Below are 16,898 nucleotides of genomic sequence, written 5' to 3' on the forward strand. Positions count from 1 at the left end.
TTTGTCCACTGCATCGAAGAACTTTCGAGTATGTCCGTGGATGTCGTCGCTTTCTTTCATCCGTTGTAATGCGACCTTTAAGAGCGCTTTCCATGCCAGTCTTCTCGACTGATAGATGCGCTCTAACTTCAACCAAATCACGCAAGTTCTCGCAGCCCTTGATTTGCTTCAGTTCCGACGGGCTTATCAATAAAATGATGTCTGATTTTGCCTTATTGTCGTTCCTCACCCACGTATCGACTTTTAACTGAGAAAACGCATTTTCAGTGACGAGTGCGGGTTTTGGAATTTTCCCGCTAACATATCCAAACATCGTTCTTAATTAATAGCGCTTGCATTTGCAACTTCCACGTATCGAAGTTGTCTTTGCTGAGAGTTTCGATTCTCACGCTGGAATTTATCGCATATCGAGACGCGTGATGTAACTTCAAATGTTCATAAAGATATGTACATATTGCTTACTCACTCGTAAGACCTGAGCCCATAACCTAATGAGATTTCCGGGATCGAAGAAACTGAGTGATGAACGAAGCTGAACGATAAAAAGAACACTATTTATTGTTAGTATTGTTAGTACGTGTTAGAGAGCTGTGCCGTATGAGCCAAGAGCCGTGCGTAGCAGTAATAAGATAAAAGGAGGCAGCTCACTCGCGCCTTAAGTTACCAACTCGATTGGTTATGTCAAGAACATCGGTAATATGTCGTGAGCAACCGTAGAGCGGTATTACCAACAAATTTTTCTGACGCATTCTTTTGCTCCTCAACGCTCCCCTACTGCCCTTAAGCTAGCAACGCCCCCCTAGGTCTCCTCAGCGCCCACCGGGGGGAGGGGGATGATAACACCCACATTGAGAATCTATGATCTAAACACTTACTTCAGGGCTCAAAGTTCAAAACTAAACACAAAATAATTCTTATGTATAATCTAGCTGACGAACATAAGTCGTACAATAAGATTAATTTCATTATAAATATCTTTTTATATTAAAAATAATATTGTTTCAAATTCTGGTAGGGCTACGAAATGAAAAAGTCTCTCTCTCTCTCTCTCTCTCTCTCTCTCTCTCTCTCTCTCTCTCTCTCTTCAACATCATTTCAAAATTATTAAAGCAATTCTTGAACTGTAATGTTTCGTATATTATAACCAATTAATTATTTATATACTATACTAGATGCCATTTTTAATATGCGAAGATATTTATATCAAAATTAATATTATTATTTATATTTGAGATCGGTAATTCGAAAAAAAAAGGTAAGAACTCCTTCGATCGACCGACAGTGATTGTTATTGAACGCACGCACAAGGCGAGCTCGTGATTTCATCTCGAGCCTGACATTAAGCCTCGTCAAAGTCAGGGATTCGTCGTTCTTTAATCTTTTCAAAACAATTCGGTACACGCAAACAGGCACCGGCAACAGATAATCGAAAGTTCTAGAACAATTCAATTCGCGCACGCGAGCGCCGCGCTCCGACGAATACGTCACGCGCTGTCACCAATCCCACGTACGGATTTTCTGTCGCGCATGACTGTTACGTTGAACGTCGTTAGAAAAGAATCGAAAGCGCCAATCAATTTTGTACAACCAATGCTACGTAATAATTACGATTGTGACAAAATTTCATTGGATTTCTCCTAAGAAGAAAGCCCAGACCGAAAGCAATAAATGCTTCGATCTCGCCGTCCTCCTTCTTAGAGTCCTTAGTTCTTAGAGTCAAAAAAGTTCTCAGAGTTCTTAGAGTCATAGTCTCGCTACTATATCGCTTTGTAAAACCGCCATGCTAACCGCTTAGTGAAAACCGCTATAAAACGAATCTTTTCGAGAAGTGCCGAGAAAATCGCCGAGATTTTCCATCACCGCGATTCCAAATACAATTTGGAAAAGGTGACCGCATTCAATATTCTGTTAATCTAATATTTAATTAATTATATTTTCTGACTTTGTAACTGTGCATATTAAAGAAAATTCTTTTGTTAAATTACAAAGAAACGGAGTTCTCTTTACTGTCGCGTATCATATCAACCTTGTGCCGTTTTCTCACTCGAATCTTTCCGCGCGGTGCATTCCCGCACAATTTATGATTATATGTCTGTGTTAAAAGTTATCTTTTTTTTTCAGGCTAAATCATAGAATCATTTACAAATTAATTTTTTTAGAGGTCAATATGATAATTTTAGTTAATCTAATCCAATAAAATATGTATAAACCATGCTATAAGATATTTTTTCTTTTCTCTGTTTGTAGATAATGATTCTTTAGCAAATGAACTCACCAATTATATTTTTTTTTTTGATCGCATCAGAAAATCTACCACTAGCCATTGTGGAAAGCAAATCATTTAAACGTTTGATGAACACGGCTGTCCCGCTATACATCATTCCTAACAGAAGAACCATTATCCGTTTGTTTGATTTTCTTCTAAGTATGATTTTCTAAAAGAAAGATTTAAAGAAGATTTAAAGCTCTCTACATATCCAGAGATATGTACACGTATAGTATGTATAGTAGCTTGGCACTAAGGAAACGCGTAGCGCGAGACAGTACCTTTACTCGGGGCGATGAGTTTTCCGAGATCTCGATTATTATATCTTAATAATGCCTGTGCCGATCAAATTCTATGCATGGTCAATCGATAATTTGTATCCGATTGTGTAATGAAAGTACATTTTTTTTTCTAATTGATCTACGAGCGGAGGTATTGCGACAAAGTTCCAAATTTTGTTCAAATTTTAAGAAACGTTATTGTTATTACTGTTGTCTGCCTGATCCATGGATGGACGTCTGAAAACTTCAGTCGACAGATGACAATCTCAACCTTTTTATATTTTAACTTTATATTGTTTATTTACGTCGCCTAAAGAGACATTGTTCCTTCATATGGTATGCCAATTATTGCGAAGAATATTACGCCAATTATTATAAGAATATTAATATTAAGAATACTAAGGCCTCGATAATCTAAAGGCTTCGGACGGAATGTTCACATGGAATGCAAAAGATTCGGGTTCGACTCCCGACTAATATTTTTTGCAATAAAAATTAATTATTACAGATTTTAATATGTCATTAAACGTTATTAAGATTTAATTATTGTTTCGAAGATGCGAATAAGCATAAAAAATTTGTTAAATTGCTAGTCAATGCGATAGTTTAGTAGAGTTAACATTTCAAGACCAAAAAAATCATTTCGGCGCGCGTTTCTAAGAATTACATACGTAATGTATAAATTCACACAAGAATCATACAAGCAATCATTTAAGATAAGTCGTTTAAAGTTTTGATTTCTATAATTTATATTATCACGCATATACAATCCTATAATATATTATACTTTTTACTTTATTTTTTAATAACTCTTTAACTCGATCAAAGGTCGATCGATGAAACTATTCGATGATCACTTAGAGTCATAAACTTCATAATGTGTGGGAGGACCAAGGTCATCGGAGGTCAATTGTCCATTTTAATTTTAATATCTTCTCAACAATCAATAGTCGACTGATGAAACTGTCCGATGCTCACTCATGATCTTTTATAATGTGTAGGAGGGTCAAGATCATAGAAAGTGAATTATCCATTTTAATTTTAATATCTTCTTTACGATCAACGGTCTCTTGCTGAAACTGTTCGATCAACTTTGTAACGCGTGATGAGTGATTGCTATAATCATCCGAAGGTTATTTGGTATGATGACCTTTATAACGTATGTGAAGGGCATGGTCATCGGAAGTGAATTGCCCATTTTTAGTTTTAATAATTTCTTAAAAATCAATGAGCGATTACCAAAATGCTTCGATGGTCACGCAGGGTCATGACCTTGACAATATATGTCAAGGTCAGCGTCATTGGAGTTGAATTTCTTATTTCATTTTTAATAACTTTATTGAAAAAAAATTAATCAAATAAAAGTTATAGACAAAAATAATTCTACTACACTGTATCTACTACACTGTATCTTATATCTGTACACATGGTTAGGCCTCATGATTCCTTTAAATTTAATTCCATATGCTTTACGAATTATTTTATTGGTCAATACTTACTCGTTATATTCAAAACACTGATAAAAAACAGGTCACCCAAAGTTTAAATTTATACAGTTAACCTTCCAGCAGGCGCACGTGTTTTTCGTACACGCGCGCTGGTTTTATGAAGAGGATACAGATAAAATCTATTTTCTGGTTCTCGGCTTCCCACGATATTCCTTCGTGATCTTTCGGGCCGTCGATTCGCTCAGGTCGCGTTCTGCTAGCGTACGTTGTTTAGAATCGATTTTTAAATGTTTGGGTTTCCGTGTTGTGCACACAGAATACCGGCGCGACCGCTTTTATAGCGATAGCAACAATGATACTAGTTACATTATATAAAATGAACTTGTTGAACCAATCAAAGGATCGAACAGAAATCTGACAATTAATAATTGATAATTGGTATACTAGCTTCTGTGACGAGAGCAACATAAGTATAGTTTTGCGAGAGTAACCACGATATTCAGTCGGAACAGAGTGATAATGAAATAATAGAGGGGCTTACAAGCGACAATGAATTTTTCTTTGGAAGAGAGACAAAACAAATAAGTTTACGAACAGCAGTTTGTCGTTTTGCGGAGACGTCTCGGATAAAACGATCCCACGAAACGATCGATGAGTCATAAATGGAAGAAAGAACCGTATGCAAAAACGAAAAGTAGGAACATTGTGAAATGTGTATCTGGGTTAACATCGGCTTGAAAAGATATCATCGATGAAGTGAATGCATTCCAGAAGACATAGACATGATCGATGAAATAATCAAGTATACAAATATGTACATCGAGAGCAAGCGGAATACTGTTTACTATGAACTAATATTATGGAATTGTGAGTAGTGAATGGAACCGGAATGCTGATTCTCCGAGTAATCATGAGCTACAAGCGATTTTTGTTTTTATTGAGATGTCACCAATTTGATGATCTACGAGACATAAAAGGAAACAGACAGACAAATTGGCACCATCAGATCAATTTTGGATTCATTTAGAAATTGTAGAAATAGCTAGACCATCGGCAAATACGTTACAATCGATGAAATGCTGCATCTATTCAGAGATCGTTGTGAATCTGTGCAGTATATGCCGAGCAAACCGATTAAATATGGATTGAAATGTCAGGCAATGTGTGACGTAAATACATTTCATACAAGCAACTTTAAAGTTTACTGCGGAAAGCAATCGAGTGGACTTTTTAACGTGTCAAGTAATTCGATTAACATTGTAAAACGGCTTGTTGAGTCAATCGAAGGCTCGAACCGAAATTTGATAACGGTCAGAAATTAGTATATTAACTTGCCTTTAGTCACTTATCTTTTAAAGAAAAAGATCACATTAATTTGGACTGTGCGCAAAAACAAACGTGAAATTCCTCCAGATTATTTTCCAAATAAAACCAGAGAAAAAAATTAGATCTTCAATTTTCAGTTTTCAAAAGCAGACTTTAGTATCGTCACTGCCGAAACAAAATAAAGCAGTCATTTTATTATCCACAATGCACGAACCCAAGATCAATAAAATTACCGAAAATAATTATGAATTACAATGCAACAAAAGGAGCAATTAATGGAGTGAATAAAATGTGTGCTGGGTATTCTGTATCTAGAATCACTAACTAATAGCCATTGGCATTATTTTTCGTGATGTTGAATATAGCAGGAATAAATTCTCAGGTACTTTATTTCAGGAAATACAACCAACATCAGTATCAACAAAAAATTTTCTTGACTGATCTAGCTTTTAAACTCATGAAAGAACAACTTGCATTGCAAGCTAAAATACATTACTACCTATAAATATCAAAGCATTTTTTCAGAAAAATATTCCTGTGGAGGATACACAGGAATCGCTCAATGTCGGTGAAAAGGGAGATGCAAGTTGTACAAAAATACCACCTTCAAATATAACAATGTTTTCATTTTACTTGCAGAAAACATTCAACGACAACTATTATTTGCAATAATTGTAATATGACTGAAAACGAATAACATTTGTTTTTCGTTATTTAATATAATATAATTTCTAATATAATGTAATATTTATTTTTTTAAATAAATGCTCAATAATCATGTAAATATCATAAACTTTCAGCATAATGCTTATTTAACGATTATGCTTTAATCTTTCGAATTTTCAGTCTTATTCTACGATGTTCTTTGTATACTGCGCGCCTGCTCCCGTTATGATCGCAACGATTACTGACTACATTAATTTTGTGCTGAGCTTGAAAAAAATCACTTTAAAAAGTAACTCTTTACCATTGCGCGTTTACTAACTGGAAAGATCCTTTGTAATATGTAACGCATAACGTTACAAGTAATGAGTAAAAAGTAACAAAACAAATAGCGTTACAAATAACGAGTGATCAATTCGTTGTAAGTAACAATTGAGTGAACTTTCGTTTGAGTTTAAGTGACCGATTCGTTTGTAAGTAAGGATAGAATGAACTTTCCAACCTTAATGTTACAATTAAAAATCTTCGTAAAAAATGTACAAAAGTAATTAATTTATATACTCTTTATATACAATAGAAAGAGAGGTTCTAATGGCTGGCCGCGTTGGGGTACATCCTGCTGGAGGATGCACCTAAAAGCCGTGAAATGCCGCGCTGTATAATATTAAAAAATCAGCAAGTCCGATCATCTAGCATCCTAGTTCGCGAATCTTGGGACTCCAGTCACAGCAGATAGGCTGCAAATGAGGGGCAAAAAGCAAAACTCTGGCACTTAAAAACAAGAAAAGGGAGACAACCCCGACAGAAAAACATCGGCTCGGCAGGATTGCTGATGACAAATAAGCAATGGATAAAACTAACGGATATGAGTACCCAAGATGGTAGTACGAACAAACTAGGAAATCCACCCTCTCCGGAGGCAGACCTCGAGGATTCTGATTTTAATTGCAAATCTCATAAGACTTAGAAGTAACTCATTGATTATACTAACAACTCAGGACTTAACCCATAAGGAGGCCAGGAATCTAAGATATACATCAGTAAACCTTGGCTACAACTGGTAAACTGTAATTGATGAAAAGAGACTCCGAAATAGTCCTGAAGCTGTAACAAGGCAATGCAAGCAAGCCAAAATCAGCGATTATTGGCTATGTACCTCGGTATCCGGTACATAGATTTGAAGTCCTACATAAAGAAGACCAAGAAGCTGAAGCTCAAATCAAATCAGTAAACCCCTCTCCAATCTTTGTCGACAATTTTAACATTCGACCGCTTTCGGAACTCCTCGACAAAATTGCTAAGGACAACTACGAGCTAAAAGTCCTGAGAGACGAATGAGTTAAAATACAATCCCGTACAACTGATACGTATAGAATTATAATCAAAGAACTTACAGAAAGAAAAATTGAATTCTATACATACAAGGTCAAGCAAAAGAGAAGCTATAGGATAATGCTGAAGAACATGCACGCATTCTTCGACATCAAAAGATTAAAACAAGCTATTAAAGAACACGAATGTATTGTAATCTGTAGAACTTAAAGCATAGAAAAATCAAGAAACTTTTCTCATATACTATGTGGATTTCAAATCTAACTTCTAGAGAATAACAAAGAAATATATAAAGACTTTGTTACATTGTCGAGTTGTGTTTGAACCATAGTGAGTCAAACATGAAATCCCACAATGCGCCAATTGTCAACGGTATGACCATACCAAGGGATACTGTAATAGACAAGCTAGATGTGTAAAATGTACAGGATACCATCAAACAACTAACTGTCCAAGAAGATCTGAGCAGATATATCTTATGCGAAGGAAACCACCAGGCTAATTATAAGGATTGTAGTGTTTATAAACAGTTACAAAAGCTAAAGTATTCACCACTGAGACCTAAAATTCTACCTAAGCTTGATCCAAACGACAATTGAAAATCATACAACTAATTCAAAAATTACATATGCTCAAGCATTCAATCTCAAGACTCTCAAACAATTATTACAAAGATTCAAATAAGTGAAAAAAGGAACTTAGTCACACCTAATAATCTTCAAGAAATCTTAATGACAATAAAACAACTAATGTCGCAATTTATCATTATATTAAACATGCTAACAAATCTCATTGACAAAATCTCACCAAATTCAAGTCATTAAAATTAGTGGTATGAAACGCTAATGGACTCTCCCAACATAGGCATGAGATTAAATATTTCTTAAGTCAACACAAAATAAATGTAATGATTATATCAGAAATACACTTCACTAAAAAAACTATTTTAAAATACCTGAACTACAACCTATATTATACAATGCACCCTAACGGAACCACACATGGTAGCTCTGCTATCTTGATTAAAGCAAATATCAAACACGGCACCACAGCACCTACATTAATGAACACATATAGGCTACTGTGATTGAAATTGAGATTGGTCCTTGCAGCTATATACAGCCTTCCCAAACATAATGTTTAAAAGGAACAGTATTTGGACTTTTTCTCTACACTAGGTAAATGTTTCATAATAGTTGGTGACTATAACGCCAAGCATACTTATTGTAGCTCTAGAATCACTCTTCCTAAAGGTAGAGAATTAATGAGAGCCATTGAAGAGATGCAATTAAAAGTAGTTTCTTCTGGAAAATTAACCTATTGACCTGACAGAAAAAAATTGCCAGATCTGATGGACTTTGCTGTCACAAAGGGAAAAATTACTGCATTGCTTCAAATTACTTGAGATGCGTATCATGCCCCGAACTTTCTTCAGACCATTCGCCTATCTTAATAACACTCACATCAGCAATCTTTAAAAAAAATCGCAAATTATACACTCCTCAACAGAACAGATTGAGGTAGATTTAACGACTTGGTCAAGGAAAAATTAGACTTAACTATCTTTTTAAAAAGTGAGGAGGAAATCACACAAGTTATTGAGCACTTCAACGAACCTACAGCAAACTTTGCCTACAATAAACAGCTTAGATATCGACAAGAACCCATCCTGAATATGAAGGCATCTTGGATTGTCTCCCATATTAAGGAAAAATTAAAGAAAAAAAGGAAATAAAGAAAACTTTAGCAAATAACAAAATGTCCAAAAAGAAAGAAAAGCTTAATTATGTTGCTAAGGAACTTAAAATCATAATAAATAAAGAAGTAAACGAAAAGATTCAAAATTATTTAAAAAGTTTAGACACTATTGAAACTGTGGAGTTATGAATGATCGTTGTCCGTTAAAATGTGCAGCTCCGCTCTGAATTTAATTGCTGCTCGAGGAGGACAAGGCAAAGAAAACACTAATGTATTAACGATGTACATGCAATAATATGAGGATGGTTTGAAAAGTTCGTGCAAAGTCAGAGAAATGACATCCAATGGGTCCGTATTAAGATTATTTTCAGTTAATAGCATCTCTTGGAAAAACATACATTAAGTTTCAGCCAGATTAGTCTATTTCTTTGTGTTTGGAGTTTGTTTGAATCGAGGAAATCGAGTGATTTGCAAAAAATAAAAAAAAAATTTGTGTATTGATCAAACATTGCTTTATGAAAGGCAAATCGCCTCCAGAGGGACTAAAGAGAAGCTTGATAAATTATGGTCAATTTGCACTTTCGATTAGAACAGTTTATAAATGTTTTCAAAGATTTCAGAGTGGCTATATGAACACAAGTGACGCTGACCGTTCTAGATATCCTGTTGAGGCCATTACTCCAGAAATCATTGAAGAAATCCGTGATATGATATTGAATGATAGAAGAATGAAGATGCGTGAGATTGCTAGTGCTGCGGGCATTTCGATTGAACAAGTACAATATTTTGCATCAACATTTGGGCATGAAAAAGTTATCCGCAAGATAAGTGTCGCGATTGCTTACTGTTGACCAAAAACGAAATCGTGTGAGGTGTTCCAAGGACTGTTTACAGCTGTATCAGCGGAATCCACAGGACTTTAGGCGTCGTTTCGTCACTGTGGACAAAACATGGTTACATCATTACATGCCAGAGACAAAACAACAGTCCAAACAATGGGTTCAATCTGCACCAAAAAAGGTGAACACCGTTCCTTCGGCCGGGAAGGTTATGACGACGACCATCACAAGAAATAATCCTCATCGACTATATGGAAAAGGATAAAACTATTACAAGTATATATTATTCATCGTTATTGGACTATTTGAAAATTGATCTGCAAGAAAAATGTCCATGATTGGCTAACAAGAAAATCCTTTTCCATTACGACAATGCACCAGCTCATTCCTTTGCAGATGTGGCAAAATTGATGGAATTAAGGATTAATTATAATATCCAACTCGTTCCGCATCTCCCCTATTCTCCAGATTTGGCTTCCTCGGACTATTACTTATTTCTCAATTTGAAAAAAGAAGAAGGCTAGTGGGAAGGAGATTTTATTCAAACCAGGTGATTGCGGAAATGAATGCTTATTTTGCACAGTTGAACCAAGTAATGACAACTTTAATTCTTTGTCAAAAATTATTACTTTTTGAAAAAAAATTAATGTATTAAATGAAAAATTAAAACCCAGATGCTACAATCTTAACGAATCAAATTAAATTCTGTTCTCCAAATTTTGTATAAACACATGAAAATCTATTTCTTGATGTCAATTATAAGGTAAATTGTTTATTTAAGATTTATTATATACAAATTATTTTACTAAGAAAAAGGATTTTTCAATCAATTGGAAGGAGACCAATTTTGACCTTCTCCAAATTTCGTACAAACACATGAAAATCTATTTCTTGAAGTCAATTATACGATAAATTGTTTTTAAAGACGTTCGTTACTACAAAATGCGTGATATCAGTACAAACTAACTTTTCTAAAAAAAATAAAAAAGAGCATTAAAAGAATATATGCTTCTCGAATAAAATCTTAAGTATCCAAACTCAATTAATAGTAATTTTAATTTTTCTTCAAGGATATTCTTTTTTGAAGGTCTTCTTATTCCATCCAAGGAATAACAACTTTAATTCTCTATCAAAAATTATGTAATTATTTAAATTAAGAGACACCCCGCCAATGACTTTGACCTTGACATATGTTGTCAAGGTCATGGCCCTGAGTGTCTTCGGGTCTGGCCCTGTCTTCGACAGGTTTTAGGTAACGATCATCTTTCGTTAAAAAATTATTAATAAAAAAAGTTCAATTATATAACACGGAAATTCCCTGCTTTAAATAATATTTAGAATAATTAAAATATAAATATGTATAATATCTCATATAAACACTATAATTTTCTTTTAGCACCTCGTCTGAAGTGACCCTCGACCCTCTCCCCCTCTGCAAAGGGCACTCTGCACTTGGTGCATGACTTTTACTCGAAGTGACTTTCATTCCCCTCTCCCCTGCAAAGGGACGCATTACTTTCACCTTCGACTCTCACGCCCTTACAATGCATGAATAACGAACATATTTTAAAGCAGGAAATTCTCGTGTTATATAGTTGAACTTTTTTGTTAATAGCTTTTTACAGAAGGACGACCGTCACCTAAAACCTATCGGAGGTCACTCAGGATCATGACTTTGACAACATATGGCAGGAGACAACATATTATCCCTTAATCTAAATAATTACTAAAATTACTTCTCGAAAAAAATTATTGTATCAAATGAAAAATTAAAACCCAGATGTTATAATCTTAACTAATCAAGTTAAATTCTATCAAATTAAAAAGTAAAACGCAAATGAGGGGGTATATTTACTGTCTCTTGTTATTTACTTAACTCTAATAATATGTATCATTTGTATAAAAGATATATATCAATAATTGGCGCCAAGTTAAATTCCATGTTATTCGGATATCAAATTAAATAAATAATATTAACTTTAATGTATCATTCCTATAAAAGATTTGATTTCAAAAACTGGCACCAAGTTAAATCCTACAATCCAAATTAAGTAAAAGATACGATCCATAATTGTATTATCTTGTTCTTTCGAGTATTATCACAAACAGTTAAAGAAGTAAACACTTGGCGCTACTAGATCGAATAGTAAAAACTATAAAAGTAATTCAAAAATTATAATAGCAGTTAAAAAAATAAATAATAAATGATAATTACAATTTTAATGTAATAATAAATTTAATCTGAATGTGTTTTATACTAAATAAAAATTATACTAAATAAAAATATACTGTTTATTTTTTTTTCTTTTATATAACACAAGTTTTGTAAATTCAAATTTATTTATTTTAAACTTATACATACCTACGCTAGATACTTTCACTGTTATAGAAATGTTTCACACTTTTTTTTCTTACTTTACATTCATGTTTTTAACTATGTTATACTATGATTTGGCAGTGCTAAGTGTTTACTTCTATATTTAATTATTACAATTTTTGAATTGCTTTCATAATTTTTATTTTTCGATTTAGCAGCGCCAAGTGTTCTTGAATGAATAAGGTAATGCAATTACGAATTGCATTCTTTACTTAATTTGATATGGAATTTAACTTGGCGTCAGTTCTTGATATAAAATCTTTTATAGGAATGATATATAAAATTTTAAGGAATTTAACTTTGCGCCAATTTTGTTGATATCAAATCTTTTATACAAATAATACATATCATTAGAATTAAGTAAATAACAAAACAGTACCATTTATGTTTTATTTTTTAATTTGATAGAATTTAATTTGATTAGTTAAGATTGTAGCATCTTAACTAATCAAATTTTAATTTTTCATTTGATACATTCATTTTTTTCGAAAAATAATAATTTTTGACAGAGAATTAAAGTTGCCATTATTTAGATTGGAATAAAAAGACCTTCAATAAAGAATATCCTTGAAGAAAAATTAAAAGTACTATTAATTGGATTAAATACTAAGGTTTTATTCGAGAAGCAGATATTCTTAGCGCCTTTTTTTATCTTTTTTAAAAATAGTAAGTTTGTACCGATATCACGCATTTTGTAATGACAAACGTCTTTATAAACAATTTACCACTTTATAATTGACTTTAAGAAATAGATTTTAAGAAATAGATGTGTTTGTATGAAATTTAGATAAGGCCAAAATATACCTGTACTTTATTTGACATTTGCCGATGTGCATTCTGAAGTCAAATACGAACTGTTTTGCGAAATATTCATTTTTTGTTCTTACCTTGGTGAGGAATCCGTATAACAAAATCGAGGACTCGTATAGAAATGATTAAACAGCCAAACGTAAACGAAATCCATGGAAAAATCCAACATGAATTATCGGATAAATTTTCTACGAGACAAACGCGCGTATTCTTTACGGATGAGTTACCGCATGTCACTTCGGTCCTGTTCATTTAAACTGTCGATTATGAACTACGAGCTGATGTACAATACGTACACGATGTCGTCACAATAACTGGCAGCAGAGTAATCACGCGGAATACTGGCTTTTTCAATAACACGTAGTAGTACGGGGTATTCTGCAATCATCGGAAATGACAAAATCATAAAAAAGGAACGTATCAGCTATGCTTTACAATATCTTTACTCAAAATCATTTTGTAAATATATTAAAAAACGTAATAAAAAGAATAAAAAATAACAGATTTGGCAAAAAAGAAATGGAATTAAAATGTTTTTACGCGAATGTATCAAAACAAAGATTTTCAAAAATATAATTAAAGAACCAAAAATATTGTTATGAAAAAAAAAGTGATAAAAATAATATCTCAAGTATATTTATTAAAATAAATTCCACAGAGAATACAGTTCTCCGAGTGGCATCTTGAGGACATTATAATGTAACCGTCTTTTGGACATCTTTTAGGAATGTGTTGTATGGAATAATCTCTCGCAATCATAATAGACTTAATATATAATATGGAAGACATTTGAAGTGCATAAAGTACAACAACAACAAATTAAAATGAGAACGCGAAATGCAATACACTAAGAGAAAAAAAAGATTGCAAGTACTATAATTTAACTACACGGAGAGAAAATCGGGTTAATTCATAATACAACTATATATTTTGTACTTGACGCGCCCGTTCTTTTTGCTTACATTAAGATAAATGTCTCAATTAGTGACAGCGTCCTAATTAGAGACAATTGTGACTCTTTTTTAATAAATCAATTAATATAAATATCATAAATCAATGTTCATTCTAAATATGTTAGTATTCAAAATTGTATTACAACGAATATTTCTATTACGAATTTTTAATAAAATTGTACGCTTTTGTAAACGCTAAAATATTATAATTATAAGCATGCCATCAACAGTGGCAAATCAAACATTTGCTCACTGATATCTTGTGAGGCGACGACTATGACACTGCGCTTGTTTGGTGCCGAGACACTACTGTGTTTCCAGATTCTTTCGTCGAATAATTCTATTATTAAGCTAAAAATAAATAAAAGAGTAAGCAGCCAAAGTTAAATGGATATTAAAGAACATTGTGAATAAACTGAAAACGTCACAAAAGTACACATTTTTTATTTAATGCATGTGTTACTAATCGGTACTAAAATATTTGGCTTTATTACTAACAATCCAAATAAATATGATATAAATATGATAAAAACATACCTATTTTTAAAGAAGATATATAGAACTTATAAATATCACTCATTATTAAATTAAGGAATAGTATCAAAATATTGTATAATAACTTAGTCTTTCAGAATTTTGAAAATTAATATGAATATGAATTCCTAATTTATAAATTGCTTGCTTAAATCAGTAAATAGGCACACTCATGATTTTGTACCAATTCGTGATACATGATCGGTACAGTTTATAACCTATTAATTGCCACGTCAGTCATATGTATGAGTACTGATGAGTATATTCATAATTTTCTACCAACTTGTGATATTCCAATTATTACCTTTTATTTTATATTACAAGTTTATGTAATATACTTCTGAAATTATTTTGAACAGTTTTATTTAGAGACATGACAACTTAAATTAGATATACTTTGACATTATGAATTTAAGAAGATCCATATTACTGACTAAATCATAAACTTTGTTAAATCGTAATTTTTGTACAATAATTACTTTTTTCCTCTTTTACAGGTTCGAAAATCCTAAAGTATACACACTAATATGTGTCTGTAAGGTGGAGTTTATGTCGAAAACAATAAAAAATTTTGAAATTAAAATCTCAAAAAAATTTTTTCATTATTCTTGGCATAAATTCCACCTCACGAACACATATTAATACGTATACATTAATCTTAGAAAAGGATTTTGGAGTCTGTAAAACAGAAAAAAGTAATTGTTATACAAAAATTACGATTTAGTCGATTCCTTTTATAGGATTAGAGTATACGCATTAATTCATGTTTGTGAGGTAGTCTATTACCTAAGAATCATAATATAAGAATATATAATAATAAAGGGAAAAGTAGCGTCGACATTTTTGATCTTTTAATTGACCAAATACCGTATCAATAGTATTAGGAACCATTACCTATATTTAACAAAAAAAGAAAATAAAAAATCTGAACTTTTCAGAATCTTCCACCAATTACTCGGATACATATACGCACGTTACTTCATAAAATTAATTGCTATAATCAACTATTCAGGAGACACGGTATAGTTCACAGATGTCTATGCTACACCTAGAGTCGGTCTCACCAACTCCGATTAACCTAATCGATCGATTAAATGTCAACCGTGATTGGTCAATTCTGCTGAACAACAAATGCAATTAATCAGTTCCAATGTAACAATCAATTGATTAAGTTAATCGGAGTTGGTGAGACCAGCCCCTAGATCGCTAATTTTCGGCCATATTTGTTTTTGGCCGAATTTCCGGTTGAAAGGCAAGAAGATGGCAGCGGACAGTTGTCCAATGACAGTTGAAGACAGGTGGTCAACGAAAGGCTGGTGTTATTAATGAAAGAAAGTTTTCACTCAAAACGACAGAATCTAGCAGAAATATGTGGTAGTCTGCCTCGTAAATCGAGTTATTAAGCATTAAAATTCGAGACTTTAGAAGTTAGGATATTTGTTATCCAGTGTCTCAATATATACTGCCAGTACTGACAATACTGAAAAATTGTTTCTATTATTACTATTGTACTGTTATGACACGGCACCGGCTTCGGGATCCAGCGGGTCTCAGGATCTCGCACAATTAATAACTTTATGTTTATCGTCGATTTGATTTTTTAATCAATATATTTTAGCAAACGAGAATGGATTGAAATAAATTGAAATGGATTCAGATTTTCAGAAATATTGATTCACGAATGTTAAAATAAATGCTTTTCAGTCCTGAATGCATTTTTATTCATTTATAGAAATTGAATAGAATATATCTCTAAAAATAATATTAGTTTTATCTGTGCCTTTCAATCTAAAAATAATATTAGTTTTATGTGTGCATTGTGAATACTGTTCAATTCAAAATTTTGAATAGGAAATGCAATTTTTCAATCCAATTGCATCCAATTGAATCTAATTGAATCCAATTGAATTCAATTAAATCCAAAAAAAGTATTCGCTATTTATAAAATATGCATTCGGATAGAAAAAAATTTCAATTCATTTTAATCCATTCTCGTTTGGGATGTATTCTTTACAATAAAATAACTTTAACAATACATTATTAGTCGAGTCTTAACTATTTATGCACATTATCAATTACTACGTCGCGACCCAGCAAACGAGAATAAATTGAAATGGACTAAATGGATTCAGATTTTTAGAAATACGGATTCATGTTAAAATAAATACTTTTCAATCCTAAATGCATTTTTATTCATTTATAGGAATTGCATAAATCAAATGTCTATGCTTTTTCAATCCTAAATGCATTTTTGTTCATTTATAGGAATTGCATAGAGCATATTTCTATGCCTTTCAATCTAAAAATAATATTAACATTTTCTGTGTATCGTGAATACTACTCAATTCAGAATTGTGAATAGGAAATACAA

General features: G+C 32.5%; 1 protein-coding gene across 6 annotated transcripts in view; it reads right to left on the bottom strand.

Annotated features, from left to right (window-relative positions):
- LOC105144031 (dual 3',5'-cyclic-AMP and -GMP phosphodiesterase 11) overlaps window positions 1-16,898 on the bottom strand; it is a 234,137-nt gene that overhangs the window by 111,023 nt on the left and 106,216 nt on the right. For 3 of the 6 annotated variants that reach the window (XR_845839.2, XM_087406852.1, XM_087406848.1), the window contains exon 1: window positions 13,118-13,330. The exons of the other annotated variants lie outside the window; for them this stretch is intronic. Coding sequence is in view for 2 of the 3 variants with exons in the window: in XM_087406852.1 (XP_087262978.1) it covers window positions 13,118-13,292 (175 nt within the window). In the remaining variant the exon portion in view is untranslated. Of the gene's footprint in view, window positions 1-13,117; window positions 13,331-16,898 lie in introns of those variants that run through there. 6 annotated transcript variants of the gene reach the window in all.

Source organism: Acromyrmex echinatior, chromosome 6, assembly GCF_024713525.1.
Source record: "Acromyrmex echinatior isolate Ae372 chromosome 6, ASM2471352v2, whole genome shotgun sequence".
NCBI classification, from domain to species: domain Eukaryota; kingdom Metazoa; phylum Arthropoda; class Insecta; order Hymenoptera; family Formicidae; genus Acromyrmex; species Acromyrmex echinatior.